Here is a 19,821-nt window from a genome sequence, read left to right as displayed (position 1 = left end):
GCTGCGGCGGTGGCGGCGGCGGTGACGGCGGCGGCGGAGGCGGGGGCGCGAGGGCCACACGCCGGCCCGGCCGGCCGCGCGGGGCGGGGCGCTGGGGGCGGGGCCGGCCGGGCCCTCCCCTTTGTCTCGCCAGCTTTGGGGGCGCAGGCGCGCAGGCCCCGCCACTCGGCCCCGCCCCGCGCACCACCCGGCCCCGCCCCGCGCACCACCCGGCCCCGCCCCGCGCCGCGCGTCCTCCGGCGCGTGCGGGCTCTTCCGCCCCGCCCCGGCCCGACGAGTCCACTGCGCCGGCAGCGGAGGGGGGTGGGCGAGCCGCGGTCCTGTTCCCGGCTGCCCGTTTCGGCCCCGTGGGGACGCAGCGAGCCCCGTGGTGGTCTCCCACTGCCTTCCGTCTTTGCGGCCGCGGGCAGCGTCGCGTCGCGCAGAGGGCTCTGGCGGCGAGGCGGGCCGTGCGCGGGAGTCGCCTCCCCTGCGTGCGCTGTCCGCGGCGCGTGGTACATCCCGCTGCTTCATTTCCCGTGCGCGGCCTGGCCGCCTTTTCCTTTCCCCAGCCGTCCCGCGCCACGAGCCCTCCTCCTTGGTCGCCGCGTCCTTGGCAGGTGTGAGTACCGCAGCCCGCGCCCAGAGGAGCCGCACGCGCCGCGGGGGCCCCCAGGGGCCGGGGCGGGGGGCCGGGTTGCGCCCGCGGCTCTGCGGCGTCAGGGCCCGGGGCGTCAGTGCGGCCGGCGTGCGGGCGTTGGGGCGGGGGACCGAGTGCGGCGGGCGCAGAGGGGCGGGGCGCGCGGCCACGTGGCCGGCCGGACCCCGCCGCAGCCCCCCGCCCTGCCGCAGCCCCGGCGCGGGGGCGGAGGCCGGGGGCTGGGGGTGGCCAGGGGCTCTTCCTTCGTCCAGCACGCGCTTGTTGGGGACCTGCTGCGCGCCGGTCTTGGGCCTGGGGGCCAGGCTCCGGCCCAACCCTCGTGGAACCCTGACGGTTCTTGGATGCGAGAAAGAGCAAAGACGTGTCTGCTGAGTGACTCGAAAGAAACGCGCCGGGTTCTCTGAGTGCCCGGGAGTCACGATTTGGATAAGGTGGCCCCGGCAGGAAGCGCCGTAGCAGCCAGTGTCTGAAGGGGTGTGGGTAATTCCTCCCGGAGACAGAGGGGCACTGTGAGCGGAAGGGAGAGGGAAAGGCTCCTCCTGGAGCCAAGGGGGTGGTGTGGGATGGAGGCTCAATGTCAGGGTTCCCAGAAGGAAGGGCCAACCCGGAGCAAGAGAAATTTTTGGCTAAACTTGGTGGGAGGGGGTCCCTGTCCGAGCGGGAGCACCTCTTTAATTGACCCTGGCACATCCCTCCTCTGAGAGAGTGGGCTTGACCTGCGGTTGGGAAGGACATGTTTTAGGAGGCGTCCGCTGGAGCGGCCCTGACCCCCCGACCTCCTTTGGGTACCCTGAGCCTGTAAGTGGGCTGTCTCAGATGGGATCCGGGGCCTCCTGAACCTTCCTGTGCCTAGCCCCGTGGACAGCATCATCTTACGGAGTGACTGGCACACAAACCTGTCACCTCTGTAGGTCAGTGTTCTGGGCCTCCTGCCAGTCCTGGGGAGTGCCCTCTGGGCCGGTCTTCCCTTCTCTGGAGTGGGGCTTGCAGTGAGGTTCACGGCCTGGGGAGAGCCCTTGATGGGCCGGAGACAGCTGCCCTCTGGAGGATCTGGTGCAGGGCCATCTCCCCAGCGTTGCTCCTGGGGAGCAGGGTGAGGCTACCAGGGTGGGCAAAGGTGCTTGACCGATGTTTTCACAAAAGCGGTTTTCTTGAAGGTGATTTTTTTTTTCTTTTTTAAAGATTAACCAAAAAATTATCTCTGGCATCTGATGCAATGGTGTCTTCCCCTCACTGACTGAGGGGCTTCCTTTCCCCACTGCAGTTGTCCACTGTGTGTGAGGCCTGGGGACGCACACACGAGGAATCAAGTGTGCGCAGAAAGGTTGGGGAAGCATGTGCAGTACTGGGGTCTCCCCGAGGGAAGGGGGCACAGGGATCAGGCTGGTCAGCTAAGACCAGGCTCTGGCAGCTAGGACAGAATAGAATGGATAGGCTGCGGCATTTGAAGTGCGGACATTGTTGTGCCTGCCTGGGGTGATGCGGGCAGCTGCAGTGGGAGCCCTGAATCTGATGGCGTAGGGGCCCCCTTTCTGCCAGCAGGACAGGTTTATATTTCTAAGTGGGGCTTGGAGTTCCCCCTGCAAAAGGCAGGTGGCATCCCTGCCTTGCACAGCTAGCCTGCGTGTGGAGCCACGCTGTCCCGGGCTACCCCTCTGTGAGGCAGGTACCCCTCTGTGCGGCTGTCCTTGTCCACTCAGACATGCCAAGTGCTTGTCACTGTCCCTCCGACGCGGAAGGTACCGTGGAAAGCACTGCTGTGAAGCACGGTCTGACTCTGGGGGCCCAGGGGAGATGCAGCTGGCCTGCAGACCCCTCCCTTCCCCCTACACTCATGTGGGTTCCCACTTCCCCTGGAAGGTGGGCAGAGCTCCTCCGAGTGTGTGACTGGTGGAGTGGTGTCCAGAGGATGGGGAAGTGGTGTGGAGGGCAGAGCCTGGGGAGGGGCCAGCCCTCCCCAGAAACCTTCCCCATTCACCCAGGCTCACAGGGACTGACAGGCACCTGGCCCTTGGGTGGGCACAGCTGCGGCGGGCCACACCCTTCCCTTCCAGGCCCTCCAGCCAGGAGTGTTCTTTGGGGGGCCGCTGCTAGGTTCCCGTCCCAGCTCTGAGAAGAGCTCTGTCTGCGCTTCGGGGCACGGACTCATTTCCCTGCAGTCAGAACGCAGACTGCGCCAGGCTGGGATGGTTGCAGAGAAAGGGCTGTGTGTAGCCAGGCCCAGCTCAGTCCGCTCTCAGGAGCAGAGGGTGGGGACACCTGAGGCCCCTTCCTTCTGGGTCTGTGCTCTGGCGTTCCTCAAGTTTGTTCCTCATGCTTCTCTCTGTTACCGGCTAGCCATTGCCGTGCCGTCTGGAGAGATGGTAGGGGAGGGGGCCCACCTGGTCCTCGGGCAGCCTGGGGTCCCCACTGTGTGGCTGGAGGCTTGCACGTTTGTTCTCTGAGGGGATCATTCAGACTCAAACTTGCTTTTCTCCTAGGACAGATGGGTTTTCAGTTCAGCTCTTCTTGGAACATGGGAGCTCTCAGACGAGGGAGATGGAGGCAGTAGAGGTGGGCTCTTGTATCTGAGATGGGGGGCGGGGGGAGCCAGGAGCCCCCTCCTGCCTGGTCCTCCAGTGTCCCTGTGGGTGTAGTTGGTCCCAACACTGGCTTCACTGCCTCGGGGTGACGTTGCCAGTGAGGGTGGCTCGCCGCCATGTGCAGGCAGCCGGCCCAGGGCCTTCTGCGTGCTCCTGTGGGGCAGCTGTCCTTGTGTCTGCCATGTCCCCCGAGGGCCCCGGGGATGTCCCTGTCAGTGACCGGACGCTGGTGCTCTCGTGCTTCTGCATGTGAGGCTGAGTTCCTGCTGGAGGAAGGAGGCAGATCTCCAGGGCTCCGGTGACTGGGCTGCTGGGCGACCAGGTCCATGCCTGGCTGCCTCAGCTCCTGGGCTGCCACCTTTGTTGGATTTGGGGTGCGGCACGTGGTGTTTCTGGCCCGTTTTCCCGTGTGTGATCGGGCTAAAGCCCTGTCCTTGTGTGCACACCGGGAGGACTGTCTTTGTTCAAGCCTGGTGTGATGGCGGTGTCCTATTCCAGCACAGGCACTGGGGCTCGGTGGCTGCTGAGGCCCGTGGACCGGTCGTGGTTGTCTTATGCCTTGTCCAGCAGCCTGGATTTAGTGGCAGCGTGACAGCAGGGCTGGGTAGGGATCCGTGTACTGGGAGCACTGGGGTGCTGGCTGACCTCTCCCCAGGTGGGAACAGGTGGGAGGGTGCTCAGATGGTGTCCCCCGGGGCCTGCCTGGGCTCCAGATAACAGCAACCCTAGGAGCTGCTCATTTCAAGTGCCGGCCGAGTGGCGCTGCCCCAAGGGGGTGGACTCCTTTGCCTTCTGGGATTCGGGCGGTGGGTCTGCTGGGTGTTCGTCTTCGGTCCGCCCCACCACACCCCTCCACGGCACCTTCCCAAGCACCTCTGCAAAGGCCTTCCAGCGTGCTGTGCTGCCCTTTCTGACTGCCTCTAACCTTGCTGCTTTCTCTTCATGCCGTCCTAGGAGACCGAAGTGAAAGTAAGTACCCAGCTGTCCCTGCCGCCGCGTTCCCGTCGCCTCAGCCAGGGAGCCCCCAGCCCACGTGTCCCAGCACGTGGGGCCGGCTGCCGGGCCTCCGTCCCCGTGTCTGCAGCACAGAGGTCTGGGTTTGCCGTGGTTGGCTTTGATCCTGCGGAGTAGGGCAGCCGCGGGGCGGGCATCTCGGTAACTTCCTCGGTGCTTCCCTGGGCTGAGCCAGTTTCTGCCTCAGGGAGGGGGCAGCCCCTGAGCAGGCTGGGAGCGGCCTGCCGCCTCTGGGCTGAGCATGGAGCCGCGGCCCCAGCTGGCCCCTGGTACAGGCCACATCCCTCATTCTCCTGAGACGTCTTAAGCAGCTTCCCCTCCCTGAGGTGCAGCAGCCCCAGAGCTGTGAGCAGAGTCTGGTGTGATGACAGGAGTCAAGGACAGCACTTAGGCCAATGGGGTCTGGCAGGGCTTCAACCCTGGGGGTCAGCCTAGTGGGTGCAGCTGAACGGGCCCAACCAACCCAGCTCTGGGCTGCTCTGGTGAGGGTCTGCCAGGGGCTGGGTGCCAGAAAGACTGAAGGGCAGACACGCCCTGCCCGATTGGCCTGCCGTCCCCTCAGGGACAGTGGGTGATGTCACAATGCCTTGCCTCCTGGGCACACGCCCCTGCCTCCCACCACCGCCTCTGCCGCCAGCCTGGCCTCGGTAAGCACCACTGCCGGCCGGGGGGGAAGGCACAAGGGGGTGGCCCGGGGCTCTCTCCAAGCCTGAGCCATTAGAGGCTCCCAGCATGTCCCTTCACGGTACATGGGGGCTCTTCTGCCAAATCCTGGTGGACAGCTGACGTGTCCCACTGGTAATGAGAAGCAGGTTTCAGTTTTGATTGGGCTGTCAGGAAAGGGATGGTGATTCTGTACTGGTGGGGGGCTCTGCTGTCCTCCCGGTGGAGACCTTGTCTCCTGGGGATGAGGGCCCAGCCGGTGGCTGCCCTCACATAGGCTACACTGCATGACCCCACAGAAGCAGGGGACAGCGGGGATGACCTGAGGGGACCCTGCTCAGCCCCCCGGCAAGTTAGCTTCTGGGTGTTGGGCAGTCGGTGTGGACACTTCTGCTTTGGGGGAGCAGGGCCCGGAGTCGGATCTGTGGCTGGAAGGGATCTCTCTGCTGCTGACAGCCGTTCCTCTAGAAGCCAGCTGAGTGTGAGCTCAGACCACTAGGTACACCCTAAGAGCAGACTGGCTTCTGGGCCTTTCTGGGCCTTTCTGGGCTTGAGCCGCTCCCGGCCAGAGGCTGTGGTGGTGGCGGTGGTGACCCCTCAGTTCAGATGACCGAGGTCTCCAAGCTGGAGAGAACACCACCTCTAGCTAAGAAGCTGGGGGCTTGTCCACCATAGCAGATGGGACACAGAGCCCCCAACCTGTCTTCCACCTCAATCCTGGTGATGCAGCCCCTTACGTCAGATGGCACTGAAAGGCGGGAAGGGCGTCCTAACACCCTAGGGCCCAGAGAGTCTCAGGTGGCCCCCTGTAGCTATAGGTATGGCCAGGGCTGTGAGCTGATGGGGAGCCTGGTTCTTCCCCGATGTGGCCCTGCAAAGGCAGGCCCTCCACCCACTGCTCCCAGCCGCCCCCTGAGAGGCTGTCCCTCATCTGAGACCCTTGGCAGCTCCCCTTGGAGCGTGTGCTGCTTTGGATGGTGGTGTGGCCCGTGGTGGGTGTGCACTGCTATAGGGCAGGGGGGGCCGTCCTTAGAGACCGCCAAGCGTGTTTCTGGAAACTGGAAGCACCAGTGTGGCAGGCAAGGTGCCAAATGCAGCAAAATCAAAGGACGTCAGGTTAAAATTGTAGACAAGCAGTGAGTAATTTTTCAGCACAAATGTCGTGTTTCATGGAACGTATTGATTCTGAGAATTATTTGTTGTTGTGTATGAAAGTCGGATTAACTGAGTGCACCCTGTATGTTATTTAGCAGCTCCCTGTGGATGCTGAAGTTTGGAAACAGTGTTGTCTAGACCCCTGTGCAGAGCCTGGGTGCCTAAGAAAAGATTCGTTTTACAGTTACACACACACACACAGACGTGTTTGTTTTTTGATTTACTGAGTTTCCTGTGGACTTGGCTCTTAAGTCCTTGCTTGTTACCGCATGGCACCCCCATTGGGGAGCCCTCCCCGGCCCAGCCAGCCCCAAGAGTCAGGCTGAGGAGGGGGGTGGGGGCGCCATCCTCCCGTGGCCCGCTGTGTTGCAACTGCCTTCTTGTGCTTGCTTTTTAACGCTGTGCGGAAGATGAGGAGCGGGAAAGCCTCCTGTGCCCTGGAGACTGTCTGGGAGGACAAGCAGAAGTATGGGGAGGCCGAGCAGCGTTTCTACGAGCAGGAGGCCACACGAGCCGCCACCACCCAGCAGCTCCCGGCTGAGGGGCCAGCCGTGAATGGGCCAGGGCCGGAGGAGGCCAAGGACGCTGAGGAGGCCGATGCCCCTGACGGCGGCAGCACGAGGGACCCCAGGAAGAGCCACGACGGAAAGAAGCCTCTGCAGAAGAAGAGGAAGCGCTCCCCAAAGAGCTGGTTCGGCCAGGCAGACCTGGCCCTCGTGGGCCTCTCAGCCGACCACGTTTGGCTGGACAAGCCAATGTTTGACCAGGCAGAGAGCTCGTACCGCCAGAGGCTGGCAGATGCGGCCGCCCAGCCAGCCTCCCTGGCCCCCCGGGGCCCCTGCACGCACGGAAGCCAGGTGGCCTGCCACCACGTGACCTGGGGCATCTGGGTCAACAAGTCTTCCTTCGACCAGGCCGAACGGGCATTTGTGGAGTGGTCTCAAGCCTTGCTGTTGGCCGCCGACGGGAGCGGCAGGCAGGGGGCTTGTGACACGGGCCAGCAGGCAGCCGCCCCCGACCTGGCGCTCACCCAGCAGCGCGGCCCCCTGGCCAACCCCCAGTCCCCACGGGGCAGCCTGCAGGCGCTGGTGCGGGAGGTGTGGCTGGAGAAGCCCCAGTACGACGCAGCCGAGAGGGGCTTCTACGAGGCCATGTTTGACGGCCACCCCCCCGGGAAGGTGCGCCTGCAGGAGCGAGCGGGCCAGGCTGAGGGGGCCCGGCGGGGCCGCAGAGACCGGCGGGGCCGAAACGCCGTGGGAAGCAAGCGGGCCGGGCCTCGGCGGGTTGATGGGGAGGCCTCGTCTGCCCTGCCCTACTGGTACTTCCTGCACAAGGACGCCGAGGCCCCCTGGCTCAGCAAGCCCGCCTATGACAGCGCAGAGTGCCGTCACCACGCTGCTGAGGCCCTCCGCATGGCCTGGCGCCTCGAAGCTGCTTCCCTGGCTCACCGACCTGGTGCCCGGCCTGGCCCGTCCATGTCCAGCCTGAGACCCAAGTAGGAGAAACATGCCGTGCGGGTTCCTGGCCGGGGCTTCCCCCGGCTGGGGCCCTGCCTGCTCTTGTCCCCACCCCCGCCCCGGCGTGGCTGTCCCCGACACTCCTGGACCTGGCTAAGTTGGACACAGGAGTGGGTTGGGCAGAGGTAGTTCCTGGGGCAGCGCAGCAAAAACCTCCAAGGTTTGGGGCTGTTGGGGGTGGGAAGGGGTTAGCACGGGGCCAAGTCTGCCTTGTGTAGGGTTTCCCTTTGGACTGGGCAACTCCCAGAGTCCCCTGTGGCTGTCACAGGTCAGGGCAGGGGGAGTGTTGAAGGCTCCTGGCCCGAGCCCCACTGGGGAAGGCGTGGGAACCGGCACGTCCCTCCTGCCTCCCTCGTCTGGAACCACCTCTAAGGTGAGGTGAGTGTCTCTGGGACACCAGCATGCTGTCCATTGAGCCACTTGGTCTGAAGGACACCCCTGGACGAGGCTTACTTGCCTTCTGCTGGGGACCCAGGGCTTGCCCCAGGAGGGTTCTGTGTGGTACCAGCAGTGGTCCTTGGATGCCAGAGCCTGGGGAAGGGCAGGGGTGGAGGCGGGTGGCTGGGCAGAGATGACCGGCTCTGAGGGAAGGGGCACGGGCGGCAGCGGGAGGGTGTGGGTTGTGGGTGGCTGTGCGGGCCAGGCCTCAGGGAAGCCGCACCATCCCAACCCCGCGTTCCCGTCAGCAGCCCCGCACCTCCTCGGTGGGGTCGGATTTGCTGGTTTGACAGAATCCAAACCTTGGTGTGTGGGACCCCTTGTGTCCTGTTGGCATTGTGGGGGGGGCATGGAGCTAAACTGTCCATAGTGGCCTGGCTCCTCCTGACAGGGTTACAGGGGTGGGTGGAGGAGAGTCATGGGACCTAGCCCCCTTGTCACCAAGGGCGCAGTTGGTGAGGTCCAGTGATAGCCTGGGGCCCTCGGCACAGAGAAGTGGTGTCATCGGGTCCATTTCTGTGGCCCTGGGTCAGGAACAGGAGGGGCTTTGCTCAGTGGAGGAGGGCAGGCAGGCCTAGTGTGGCTCCTGGTGGAGAGCTGCAGTTCTCGAACTTACTGGCCTCCGGACCCCAAAGAGCTTCTCTTATATCTCGATTTTTGCCACGTTAGCATAGAAAACAGAAATCGTGAAAGTACTTTATTCGTTGAAAAGTTTGTTCCTTGTTACTGTTAATGACTTGTTCTTACGAGTGATGGTTTTCCCGAAACAACAGCTCAGTGAGCAGTGGCCTTGATCGACATTCTCTGCAAATCTCTTTAGTGTCTTGCTTAACAGGAGGCAGCTGGATTCTTATGCTTGCTTCTGCATTCAGTCTGTTGGTGTGAATTGTTTGATGGACATAAATTGAGCCTTGCACAGATGTGTGGTTGGAACGGGAGGACCCTGGGGACCCCCAGAAGTTCCTCGCCCCAGTTTGAGAGCCGCTGGTCTTGGGGACAAGCCTGGGAACTGCCAACCTGAGGACCAAAGGGGCGGGAGCAGGGATGGTGTGGGGGGGCTGGTTCAGCCATGCCGAGACCCCCTGTGCTCTGACCCGGACCCCTGATCCCCCTGCACCCTTGGTTTCTGGGCTGTTGGTGGGGCGCTCGTGCGGGCCAGGCCTAGGGCCTTCAGAGAGGCACCCTTTCCTTCCAGCCGACTTAGTCTCTCCTCCCCTTTCCAGCAGGAAAATGGCTACAAACTTCCTAGCGCACGAGAAGATCTGGTTTGACAAGTTCAAATATGATGATGCAGAAAGAAAATTCTACGAGCAGATGAACGGGCCTGTGGCTGGCTCCTCGCGCCAGGTAGGGATGTACTCGGCGCATTGGGGGACTGTGCCAGCATCGGGAGGGCAGAGGCATGTTGGGCCCAGGTGGCTCTGCTCCGGGTGCTGATGGTGGGGTCTTTGGAGGTGTGACCCCAGATGGCTCCTGGGGTTCTGGATCTGCTCGCGCGATGGCACGGGGCAGACTGTCCACTTCCACCATCTCAGACCAGTGGGCACGCTGGTGCCCATCAGGATGGGGTGGGCCTGGGCTGGGCCTGCAGACCGGGTGTCCCTCAGGCCCTGTTGTCACGGCTACAAGACTGGCAGACTCGAGCTCCTTGCGCTCCTTGCCGTCCCGCTGAGCTTTCACTCTGCACAGCTCTTGCTTGCTCGCTTGCTCTCCATAGGAGGGTTTCTCTCTCTCTCTTTTTTTTTAATTAAAATTGTTTTAATGAAAAAAAAAAAAAAGCCTGGTTTCTTGTGCACTGTCTGTGTAGGAGAACGGCGCCAGCGTGATCCTTCGAGACATTGCAAGAGCCAGAGAAAACATCCAGAAATCCCTGGCCGGCGTGAGTACCCGCAGGCTCGCACTGGCGTGTCCACTCTGCCCCCAGTCCTGCTGCTGAGCACTCGGCCCTCGGGACACAGTTAGGGCGAGGCGTACGGAGCTGGATTCCCGCTGGGGCGGGCACCTACACTCCCACCACTACGGAAGCCTTCCTTGCTGTGCCTCTCGCCTGCTTGCTGGCGGTCGCCCAGGACGCCTTCCTGCGCTCACCCTGACTGCCGCTCAGCGCCATCCCTGGGCCAACACCGTGGTTCTCCAGCGCACTCCGCAGGCACAGGCCTGGGGGCGGCCTCCTTGCTTTGCACCCTGCTTGGGGAGGAGTGTGAGCGGCGGCATTTGCTGCCCCTTTCTCTTGCTCCCTAGGCCCTGCCTCCCCAGAGAGATGGGTTCACGGGCTGTGTGGAGGCCAAATGACAGACTTTGAGGCCCAGACAGGGGCCGTGCAGCCCAGTTCAGCCTCCAGGTCCCAGATGGGATCAAGAGAGGAGGACAGGTCCATGTCCAGCTCTGTTTCCAGCCTGGCTGGGCAGGTGTGTCCCTAGGAGGAGACAGACCTGCTTCTCTGCCTTCCTAGCCGGGGGGGTCAGGACCTCATTCTCCCTCTGGGACACGTGGTACCCTGTCCTTGAAGGCGGAGTATCGTCAGAGTTGTGTTTCTTCTGGAGACTTTAGGAAAGACTCTTTCATTGCCTTACCCACCTTGAAGAAGCCTCCCTTGTCCCTTGGCCTGTGGCTTCTAGCCGGCTGAGCCGTGGCCCCAGCGACATCTCATGTCTCCTTCTGTCTGCTTCTCACTGACACGGGGCCCGCGCAGATAACCCAGGAGCATTTCCCCATCTGCAGAGCCTCCACTTTGTCCTATGGGCAGCGTCCCTTTTGCCACCTGAGGTCATCGTTTTGTTGGCTTTGGGGATTAGCACGTGGGCAAGTTCGGGAGCCTCTGCCTGCCACGGCTGGGCGGGACAGCTCTCGACAAACCCCGGGGGCTGTTGCCACTGCTTTATGCTTGGCCCCCACTTGCTGTCGCCTCGCAACCAGCCCAGTGTGCGGGATTCCAGCCCCCAGAAGGCCAGGGCTGGGGAGCTAAGCAGCTCCGGGGCCGGCTGCCCTGGGGGTTCTTGGGCTGCAGGAACTCTTCCTCTGGCCCTCAGGGTGCCCTGGCTGTGTTGGGGGTTGACTGCTGTGTCCTGGTCTTGGGGAAAGCATGTGGGCGTCCTGCTAGCACTTGGGGGCTGGTTTGCTGGGGTTGCTGTAACAAAGCACCCCAGACCAGGGACTTAAACAAGCACACTTTATTTTCTCAGTCTGGAAGCTAGAAGTCAAAGGTCAAGGTGTGGGCAGGTTCTGAGTCCTCTCCTGGGCACGTGCGTGGCCCTCGTTCTCCTGTGTCTTTACATTGTGTTCCCTCCGGGTGTCTGTCCAGATTTTCTTCTATGAGGACACTAGTCAGAATTAGGGCCACCTTAATGACCACATTATAACTGGATTACCACTGTAAAGGCCCGATCTCCAAATAAGCCCCTGTTCTGTGATAGTGGTGGGAACTTCAGAGGAGTGTCCTTCAACCAATAACAGGGACCCAGGAAGGACATTGCTGGCCCAGCCCCAGGCTTGGATTTGGGTTGGAGAGAGCTCAGCAGCCACTGTGACCTTAGAACCCAGAGCTTCCTGGGAATCGTGTATGGTGCCAGGGGCAGGGTTGGATGTGGGGATGGAAGGTGGCACTGTCCCCTGTGGCCCACTGTCACAGGCCAGGACTAGACAGGGTAGCCTAGGTCTGCCTCACAGGCTGGGGTTGGGGGCCCTAGACTGCCTGGCATCCTCATTCCTTGCCTGGGTCACAGTCGGGGTGGGTGAGGTCCTCCCAGGGCATAGACTTCGGTGAGAGACTTGAGGGCATGCAGGGCCCGGTGGTGGTTAACCCAGTGGTCGCCAGCACCGTGGTCTCTGCTCACCACTTCGGCCTTGTGCCAGGTGGGGCCTTGCCTGGAGCTTGCACCCTTGGGACCTGTCAGCAGGCAGTCCCCACTCAGTGGTGACACCAGGGCAAAGGCTTGAGGCACCAGCCTGCGGCCGGGCCCGGATGCGTTTGCTCGACAGGTACGGAGCCCCCAGGAGAGGCGGCTGCGGGGAGCTTGCGGAGATGGGAGCCGGGCCTGGGTGTGCGGCCTGGTAGAACAGGAGGAGGGTGGTCGGGATTTCGTCCCTGTGTGATGGAAACTGTGGGGAAATGCTAGTGAGCGTGGCATAGAGAGCTGAGTGCTGGGGAAACAGGCTGGAGAGGAGGCCACATGCCAGGTGGTGGCGGCCAAGACGTGAGCGAGTCCAGCACAGCTTTCCATTGGTGGAGCGAGGGGGTTGAGCTGAAGGAGCGGAGTGCCGTGAGCAGAGCCCACCCTGGTGCCGGTATCCTGCCCCAGCTGCATGGCGCCCGGTCTCTGCCTTTGGCTGGGTCTGCTAGGAGCCAGATGGGGAGCTAGTGGGTCACGGGATAGATAGCATTGGCCTTGCATTGCTCACTGACCCCCAGCAGGGAGCCGGGCGCCTGTCCTTTCTGGGGACCTTTAGCTTGTCTGTGATTTGGGGGTGTGTTGAGCAGAGGAGGAGGCCGTGGGGCTTGCCCTCACGAAAGGGCCAGGTACACTCTGTCCTCCTGTCCACTCTGGTGGGTGTATGTGTAGGTCCCTGAGGTGTAACTCGGGCTTGAGGTGTGGTGCCCTGCTGAGGGGCTCCCGGTCAGGGAGGAACCCAAGGGAGGCTGGCAGGCAGCTGTGTGCCCCGGGTCACCCAGAGCCTTCGAGGGCCAGCTCCATGAGCCAGGTGGCAGGTGTATGGCCTGGGGAAGGCAAGGTGCTATGGAGTGGCTGCACGCACACAGGAAAGCTCTCTTCTCCTACTTCACTGGCCCCTGAACCCCCTTCCCTCCTGTGTCCAGTTCCAAGCTGTGCTGCCCGGCCCCACCGTGGCCCAGGCTGTCCCAGGGCCATATGTGGTCTGCTTCCTCCTGCCCTGAGGGACAGTGACAGCCAGGCTGTGGGTTCTGCACCACCTCCATGCCATTGCTCCTCTGGGCCCTGTGCTTCCTGCTTGGGTTCATGCTCACAGGGCTTCCTCCCCACTTTCGGGGCTGGAATATCCCAAGTGGACCCAGTGGGGCTGACAGGAGCGTCTTCCTAGTGTCCAGCAGGTCTCCCCGCCATGTTAGGGTTCTGGTTCTCAGTGGCTGTGAACAGGGGGACCCCGAGAGCAGGCTGGGGTGACGCATCCTCACCTTCCCCCTGCCTTACAGAGCTCGGGCCCTGGGGCCTCCAGCGGACCCAGCGGAGATCACAGTGAGCTCGCCATCCGGATCACCAGCCTGGAAGTGGAGAATCAGAGCCTGCGAGGCGGTGAGTCCCTGGGCCTAATGGGTGGGACGCCCCCCCGCCCCGCGCTGGCCTCCCTGCCCTCTGACCGGCACCCCCTTTGCTCCTGTAGTGGTGCAGGATCTGCAGCAGGCTGTCTCCAGGCTGGAGGCCCGGCTGAGCGTGCTAGAGAAGAGCTCGCCTGCCCATCGGGCCACAGCCCCGCAGACCCAGGTGAGTACCCTTCTCAGACCAGGGGCCCTCCGCCTGGGCACTGCGGAGGCGGGTGGCAGAAGGTGCTCCTGGCCCTCACCCCCACTGGGGCCCCGGTGGCACAGGCCTCAGCCTCCCTCCCCAATGGCAGCACGTGTCCCCCATGCGCCAAGCGGAGCCCCCTGCCAGGAAGGCGGCCCCTGCCACAGAGGACGATGAGGATGATGCCATCGACCTGTTCGGCAGCGATGAGGAGGAGGACAAGGAGGCAGCGCGGCTGCGCGAGGAGCGGTTACGGCAGTACGCCGAGAAGAAGGCCAAGAAGCCTGTGCTGGTGGCCAAGTCCTCCATCCTCCTGGACGTCAAGCCTGTGAGTGGCGCGCCTCTCCCCCGCCCCATGTCCCAGTGGGGCTGTCAGGCTAGACCGCACCCGGGGCCCTGTGAGGGCTGCCTGCTCTGCTGTGCTCTGCGGGAAGCAGGGGACACTCCCTGGGGTCTGCAGGCTCCTGACCCAGCCTCTCCACCCCTTTTCCCCCCAGTGGGACGATGAGACAGACATGGCCCAGCTGGAGGCCTGCGTGCGCTCCATCCAGTTAGACGGGCTGACCTGGGGGGGCTCCAAGCTGGTGCCCGTGGGCTACGGCATCCGTAAGCTACAGATCCAGTGTGTGGTGGAGGACGACAAAGTGGGGACCGACCTGCTGGAGGAGGAGATCACCAAGTTCGAGGAGCACGTGAGTGGCCAGGCCCCCAAGCAAACCCCTGGCCAGGCAGGTGGCCAGAGTGGGTGGGTCTTCGGGAAGCTGGGCCCCATGTGACCACTGGCCTCCCTCCTCCTCAGGTGCAGAGTGTCGACATTGCTGCTTTCAACAAGATCTGAGCCCGAGCACCGGGCCTGGGTGTGGGAGGCCCCGCAGCCATTAAAGACTGAGATCGCACTCTCTGGCTCCTGTCCTCGTCTGGGCCCAGGGGGCGGGCACATTCAGTGAGCGGCACGGCCAAGCTCCAGGCCTCACGCTTGGCCTGCGTCTCATTAGTGTCCCAGCTGGGCCCCCGTCTGTCTTGGTCCTTCTCTGCCAGTGACCCTGGGGCCCAGCACTGTCCTCCCCTTTCTTGGTCTCTGCACAGCGTTCTTGTGGCTGTGCTCACTCCCCGTCTGCCCCTTCTCTGCCTCTTGGCTGCCCTCCTGATGGCACTCACCCCTCGGTTACAAGTACCACACCAGGTTCAAGCTGTTGAAGCCAGAAACAGCACGCGTTGGCGGCTTTGCAGGGGCTTCCAGTCCCCCTGAGGCACAGGAGCCCTCTCCACTCCGCCTCCTCTGGGTTCCATTCCCTGCTGAGCTGACCCCAGGGGAGCAAAAGTGTCCAGGGAAGAAAGGTTCCAGTGGCCGTCCTGGCCCTGCTGCTGTGACCAGTCATGGGCCCCCCAAGTGTGACCTGTGGGAAACCCTGCCAGGCCCCCCAGCATGTCCAAGGTGCCTGGCCGATTCCTTAGAGGAGGCCCCTGCTGCTCCAGCGGCAGGGCGCTGCCCTGTCTGCTCTGGGGCCTGCCCCTCCCCCTGGGCAGGCCCGGGATAAATCGCCCTGCGGAGTCGTGCCCACGGTCCTGTCTGGGCGGTACTTGGCACTGGCAGCCCGCCCCTGAACCGTTGGCCAGCGTGGCTGGTGAGAGCCGCTCTGAGTTGGGGACAAAGGGTGTGGGCTGTGGTTACTTCTGGTCTGAACTGGTGCCCTCCAGGGGCCCAAGCCGCACGGGAATGGACTGCCCCCCTTGATGGCGGGGGCCTGGGGGCCTCTTGCTCTGTCAGCACCACCGACGGGCCCCCTCGGAGCGGATTCTAGAGTCCCCGCGCCTGCCGCCCCTCCCCAGGGCAGGCTGGGCGTGGCCTTAGCGCGGCCTCGGGCCCCGCGGCGAGAGTTGCCCTGCCAGGGGGCGGGGCCCCGGTCAGACCGCGGGCGGGGCGTCACGTGGGCGCGGGGCGGGGCGCGGGGCGCGGGGCGCGGGCCGGAGTCCGGGCGCCGGGGCGGAATGGCGGCGGAGCAGGACCCCGAGGCGCTCGCGGCGGCCCGGCCGCTGCTCACCGACCTCTACCAGGCCACCATGGCGCTGGGCTACTGGCACGCGGGGCGGGCGCGGGAGCAGGCGGAGTTCGAGCTCTTCTTCCGCGGCGGCCCGTTCGGCGGCGCCTTCGCCCTGGCCGCCGGGCTGCGCGACTGCGTGCGTTTCCTGCGCGCCTTCCGCTTGCAGGACGCAGGTAGCTCCACCCTAGCCCGGCCAGCCCCCACGACCCTGCTGGACACCTGCCACTAGGCGCGTCTTTCCCTCCCCCACCCCCCGCCTGAGAGCCCCGGACCAGAGTCCCCCATGGCCCGACGGCCCCGGCCCCGACGAGTCCCACGGCCTGCGCTAGCTCCAGCCCACGAGGGCCTCTGTCACCCCCAGACGTGCAGTTTCTGGCCTCGGTGCTGCCGCCCGACACGGACCCCGCGTTCTTCGAGCACCTTCGTGCCCTCGACTGCTCCGATGTGACGGTGCGGGCTCTGCCCGAGGGCTCCCTCGCCTTCCCCGGCGTGAGTTGCAGGGTGAGCGGGGGGCAGAGGGCGTGGGCCCGAGCGCGCCGGGCGGCGCCGAGCTGACCCCCCCCGCCCCCCCGCGGCAGGTGCCCTTGCTGCAGGTGTGCGGGCCGCTCCTGGTGGTGCAGCTGCTGGAGACGCCCCTCCTCTGCCTCGTCAGCTACGCCAGGTGGGGCCCCGCCCGGGTGGGACCCCGCCGGCCTGGAGGCAGCCCCGGGGGAGGAGCCGGGCCCCGGGACGACGAGCGGGGACTTCCGGGGGGGGCGGCGAGCCTTTGGGATGGGGAGTAGTTCCAACCAGGAAGCGGAGCGCGGGGCCAGGGCTCTGGAGAGGGGCCTCCCGCGCCCACTGTGGAGGGCCGCGAAGGGGGCCCAGGTCCGCGGTGACTTCGTGACCCTCACCACAGGTCCCCTGCTCCCTTGTCCCCGACAGCCTCATCGCCACCAACGCTGCGCGGCTTCGCCTGATCGCGGGTCCGAAGAAGCGGCTGTTGGAGATGGGGCTGCGGCGAGCCCAGGGCCCGGATGGGGGTCTTACCGCCTCTACCTATAGCTACTTGGGCGGTAAGAGCCCGAGGAGGGAGGCAAGAGCCTGAGGAGGGAGGCAGGGGCCGGGGAAGGAGGACACCCGCCAGACACCCTCCGGCCCCGTCTGATGCCCGCCTGACGCCCTCCTGACCCCCTGGCTCAGGCTTCGACGGCAGCAGCAATGTGCTCGCAGGACAGCTGCGGGGCGTGCCCCTGGCCGGAACCCTGGCACACTCTTTCATCACTTCCTTTTTGGGCACTGAGGTGCCCCCCGACCCGGTCAGTACCCCTCACGCCCCCAGTGCGCTCCAGAGGGCAGACCCCACAGCCAGTCCTTGCCCACCTGAGCCCCCGGCAGGTAGCCCCAGTGCTGGGAAGCTGGTAGTGCTGGCCTCACCCCTGCTCAGACCCTCAGCCGGCGGTCAGCCAGTCCTCAGCCTGCACTGTGGGCTGCCCAGCCTTCACCGACCCCTTTCCGTAGATGTTGGCTCCAGCTGCCAGTCAGGGCCCCAGGGTGGATCTGGCTGCTTGTGCGGAGGCATGGCTGGATCGCGTGTGTGCCCATCTGGGACTGGGGGTGCAGGAGCCCCACCGGGGGGAGCGGGCAGCCTTTGTGGCCTATGCCCTGGCTTTTCCCCGGGCCTTCCAGGGCCTGCTGGACACCTACAGCGTGCAGAGGTGAGGCCCAGGTCCTCCCCTGGGTGGGCTCTGCAGAGCAGCTGTGGCCTCTCACCGACCCTTCTCCTTCCTGCTGGCAGGAGCGGTCTTCCTAACTTTCTGGCAGTAGCCCTGGCCCTGGGGGAGCTGGGCTACCGGGCAGTGGGTGTAAGATTGGACAGTGGTGACTTGCTGCAGCAGGCCCAGGAGATCCGCAGGGTCTTCAGGAGCATTTCGGCCCAGTGAGTCACCTGGGACGGGTTATGCCTACTGAGAGATCCTGTTGGCGGCAGGAACGTTGGGATGGGGCAGAGGAGAGAGCAGTTTGTCCCTCCCAGAGTGAGGAGATCTGATCTGGTTGCTACCGCAGCAGAGACATTGGGACCTTGGCAGGGAAATCAGGGGTGGGTTCACCCAGGGGCTCATAAGCAAAAGGCCAAGACCCATGTGGCTGAAGGCAGATTGTCAGTGGTGGGGGGCATGCGTACCTGGAGAGGGAGAGTGACCGGATGCCTCAGGGGACATCTGAGGGGCTGCCCATCACAGGTTCCAGATGCCCTGGCTGGAATCGGTCTCCATCGCTGTCAGCAACAACATTGACGAGGAGGAGCTGACCCGGCTGGCCCAGGAGGTGGGGCGGGCAGGGGCAGGCCAGAGGGGGGCCAGGAGGGCCCCGGGCCTGCCGACGTCAGCTAGGTTCAGTGCCACCTTCTCTCTCCTCGTCCAGGGCAGTGAGGTCAACGTCATTGGTATCGGCACCAATGTGGTCACGTGTCCCCGCCAGCCTTCCCTGGGCTGCGTCTATAAGGTCGGGATAGGATCTGGGACCCAGTGGGGTGGGCCGGAGGGATCAGGGGTTGGGGGAGAGGAGTCCAGCAACCCCAGCACACGCGTCTGCAGCTGGTGTCTGTGGGAGGCCAACCCCGAATGAAACTGACCGAGGACCCCGAGAAACAGACGCTGCCTGGGAGCAAGGCTGCCTTCCGGCTCCTGGGCGCTGATGGTGAGGCCCTCCCACGCCTCCCGCTCCTCGGCGGTCCTTCTCCCGTCCCCAGGCCCCCCGCTTTACTCTTGGCGCGCACGCAGGGTCTCCGCTGTTGGATTTGCTGCAGTTGGCTGAGGAAGCAGCGCCGCAGGCTGGCCAGGAGCTCAGGGTCTGGCCTCGAGGGGCCCAGGGAGCCTGTACCGTGAGGCCTGCCCACGTGGAGCCCCTGCTGAGGCTCTGGGTCCAGCAGGGACAGGTAGCCGCTTCCACGTGCTCCCTCAGTCTGCTCCTTCAACCTGAGTTCCCTGGCCCCTGACCCAGCCCCTGCCTTCCCTCTTCCCCCAGCTGTGCGAGCCCCTCCCGTCTCTGGCCGAATCTAGAGCCTTCGCGCAGCTGTCCCTGAGCCGTCTGAGCCCGGAGCACAAGCGGCTGCAGCAGCCTGCACCATACCGGGTGGGTGCACGCCCATGTGGTCAGCTTGCCCGCGTGCCCTCCGTGCCTACGGCCACCCGTCATCCTCTCTTCCTCCTACAGGTGGCGCTGTCTGACAAGCTCCAGGCCCTGGTGGCCAGACTGCGGGCAGGAGAATCCTCCTGAGCACCGCGCTGGGGCTGCCTGAAATCAACATGAGTCACTCACTGTCCTGCACTGCTTGTCATGTGTCCTTTCTTCACCCGGACTGCCGCTCACTTGGCCCCCAGGGCCTCCAAGGGTGGGCTGGACTCAGGGATCAGAGCCTGGGTGCACGCCCCCTGGGGGAGGCCCAGGCTCTGCCCTGGGGAGGGGGGGAGGCTGCCCTTTGCTGGGGTCTGAGGGTGGCCAGGCACCAGGCCAAGGCTGGTAGTCGGAGGCTCGTGCAGCTGGACTGTGGGGCCAGATCTGAGGCTGGACGGGACAAGGCTCTGGGGAAAGGGAGGCTGAGAGTGCCCACCTAGGAGTTGGTGGGGTTCTTGCAGGAGGCCGGGGAGGGGGAGCCAGGGGGTGGGGCTGAGGTCCCAGGAGGAGGGTCTTGGGGATCTCCTGTATCCAAGCATGGCCCCAGACCCCACACCAACCAAGGGCAGTGCCCCGGAGGAGTCAGTGGGACGCCTCAAGCCTGCCAAGCCAAGAGAAGCCCAGGTGTCCCTGGCCGCTGCAGCGGGACTCTGCAGGACTCTGCCGCTGGGCACTGTGCTCCTGGGCTCCACCATCTGTCATGGGCTCAGCCAGGCCTGACCCGGGAGCCTTACGAAGGGACGGAAAGTGGCATTAGAGCCAGTGAAGAAATGAACGGTGCTGGGCTGGTCCTGCCTCTGTGCGCACAAAGCTAGTCAGGTTTCTGCTGGCTGTGGCGACTCGGGCTCCACAGAAACCACTCGGGAGAGCTGTTCTCAGTCATGTGGGGCGGGGGGGCCGGGCCTCTCGGATCCAGGCAGCACGAGGGGGCAAGCGCAGGCAAGGGCGTGGAGGGCTGCTGGCCTCCTGCGGTGCTTCCTGAGACACTTCCGCCTCTTCAAGCATCTGACCAGACTGGCTCTTCTGGATCCCAAGGCTTAGTTAGGCTGGGCAGTGCCCTGTGTCACCAGGTGAGCATGACAAGATTTGGGGCAGAGACCTGGTCAGGCCAGCCCTGGGGAGCATGAGGCTTGGAGA

General features: G+C 64.5%; 2 protein-coding genes across 22 annotated transcripts in view; both read left to right on the top strand.

Moving 5' to 3' along the window:
* EEF1D (eukaryotic translation elongation factor 1 delta) overlaps positions 1 to 14,382 on the top strand; it is a 29,816-nt gene extending 15,434 nt beyond the window's left edge. The window contains exons 1-12 of one of the 18 annotated variants that reach the window (XM_032415672.1): positions 1,133 to 1,551; positions 3,126 to 3,193; positions 3,721 to 3,826; positions 4,177 to 4,191; positions 6,465 to 7,549; positions 9,233 to 9,356; positions 9,817 to 9,888; positions 13,177 to 13,276; positions 13,365 to 13,465; positions 13,596 to 13,814; positions 13,984 to 14,178; positions 14,286 to 14,382. In XM_032415672.1, the coding sequence (XP_032271563.1) occupies positions 6,465 to 7,549; positions 9,233 to 9,356; positions 9,817 to 9,888; positions 13,177 to 13,276; positions 13,365 to 13,465; positions 13,596 to 13,814; positions 13,984 to 14,178; positions 14,286 to 14,324 (1,935 nt within the window). In that variant the 5' untranslated portion in view covers positions 1,133 to 1,551; positions 3,126 to 3,193; positions 3,721 to 3,826; positions 4,177 to 4,191 and the 3' untranslated portion in view covers positions 14,325 to 14,382. The other 17 variants (XM_032415671.1, XM_032415670.1, XM_032415668.1 and 14 more) reach the window with 17 other exon arrangements.
* A 1,075-nt stretch (positions 14,383 to 15,457) lies between these two features.
* Positions 15,458 to 19,082, top strand: NAPRT (nicotinate phosphoribosyltransferase). Of its 4 annotated transcripts, none has more exons than XM_032415801.1 (13): positions 15,458 to 15,701; positions 15,890 to 15,978; positions 16,107 to 16,189; positions 16,453 to 16,583; positions 16,711 to 16,826; positions 17,029 to 17,225; positions 17,306 to 17,446; positions 17,751 to 17,835; positions 17,932 to 18,012; positions 18,105 to 18,207; positions 18,291 to 18,445; positions 18,535 to 18,642; positions 18,724 to 19,082. In XM_032415801.1, the coding sequence occupies exons 1-13, from the start codon at positions 15,476 to 15,478 to the stop codon at positions 18,784 to 18,786; spliced, it is 1,578 nt and encodes a 525-aa protein (XP_032271692.1). In that variant the 5' UTR covers positions 15,458 to 15,475; the 3' UTR covers positions 18,787 to 19,082. The 4 variants fall into 4 exon arrangements, with proteins under 4 accessions (XP_032271692.1, XP_032271691.1, XP_032271693.1 ...); XM_032415800.1 differs by having other exon boundaries at positions 15,890 to 16,017; XM_032415802.1 differs by lacking the exon at positions 18,105 to 18,207 and having other exon boundaries at positions 15,890 to 16,017; positions 18,260 to 18,445.
* Positions 19,083 to 19,821: the final 739 nt, after the last annotated feature.

The sequence above is a fragment of the Phoca vitulina genome, unplaced genomic scaffold (genome assembly GCF_004348235.1).
Source record: "Phoca vitulina isolate PV1807 unplaced genomic scaffold, GSC_HSeal_1.0 scaffold18, whole genome shotgun sequence".
Taxonomy (NCBI): domain Eukaryota; kingdom Metazoa; phylum Chordata; class Mammalia; order Carnivora; family Phocidae; genus Phoca; species Phoca vitulina.
The sequence above is the reverse complement of the archived record's forward strand: the minus strand, read 5'-3'. Positions and strand labels throughout refer to the sequence as shown.

Bases quoted from the DNA above. Each gene is read 5' to 3' on its own strand.
- NAPRT (XM_032415800.1), top strand. From the start codon at position 15,476: ATGGCGGCGGAGCAGGACCCCGAGGCGCTCGCGGCGGCCCGGCCGCTG. The intron at 16,584-16,710 runs GTAAGAGCCCGA...CCCCTGGCTCAG, and splicing joins TACCTATAGCTACTTGGGCG to GCTTCGACGGCAGCAGCAAT. The intron at 18,643-18,723 runs GTGGGTGCACGC...TTCCTCCTACAG, and splicing joins AGCAGCCTGCACCATACCGG to GTGGCGCTGTCTGACAAGCT.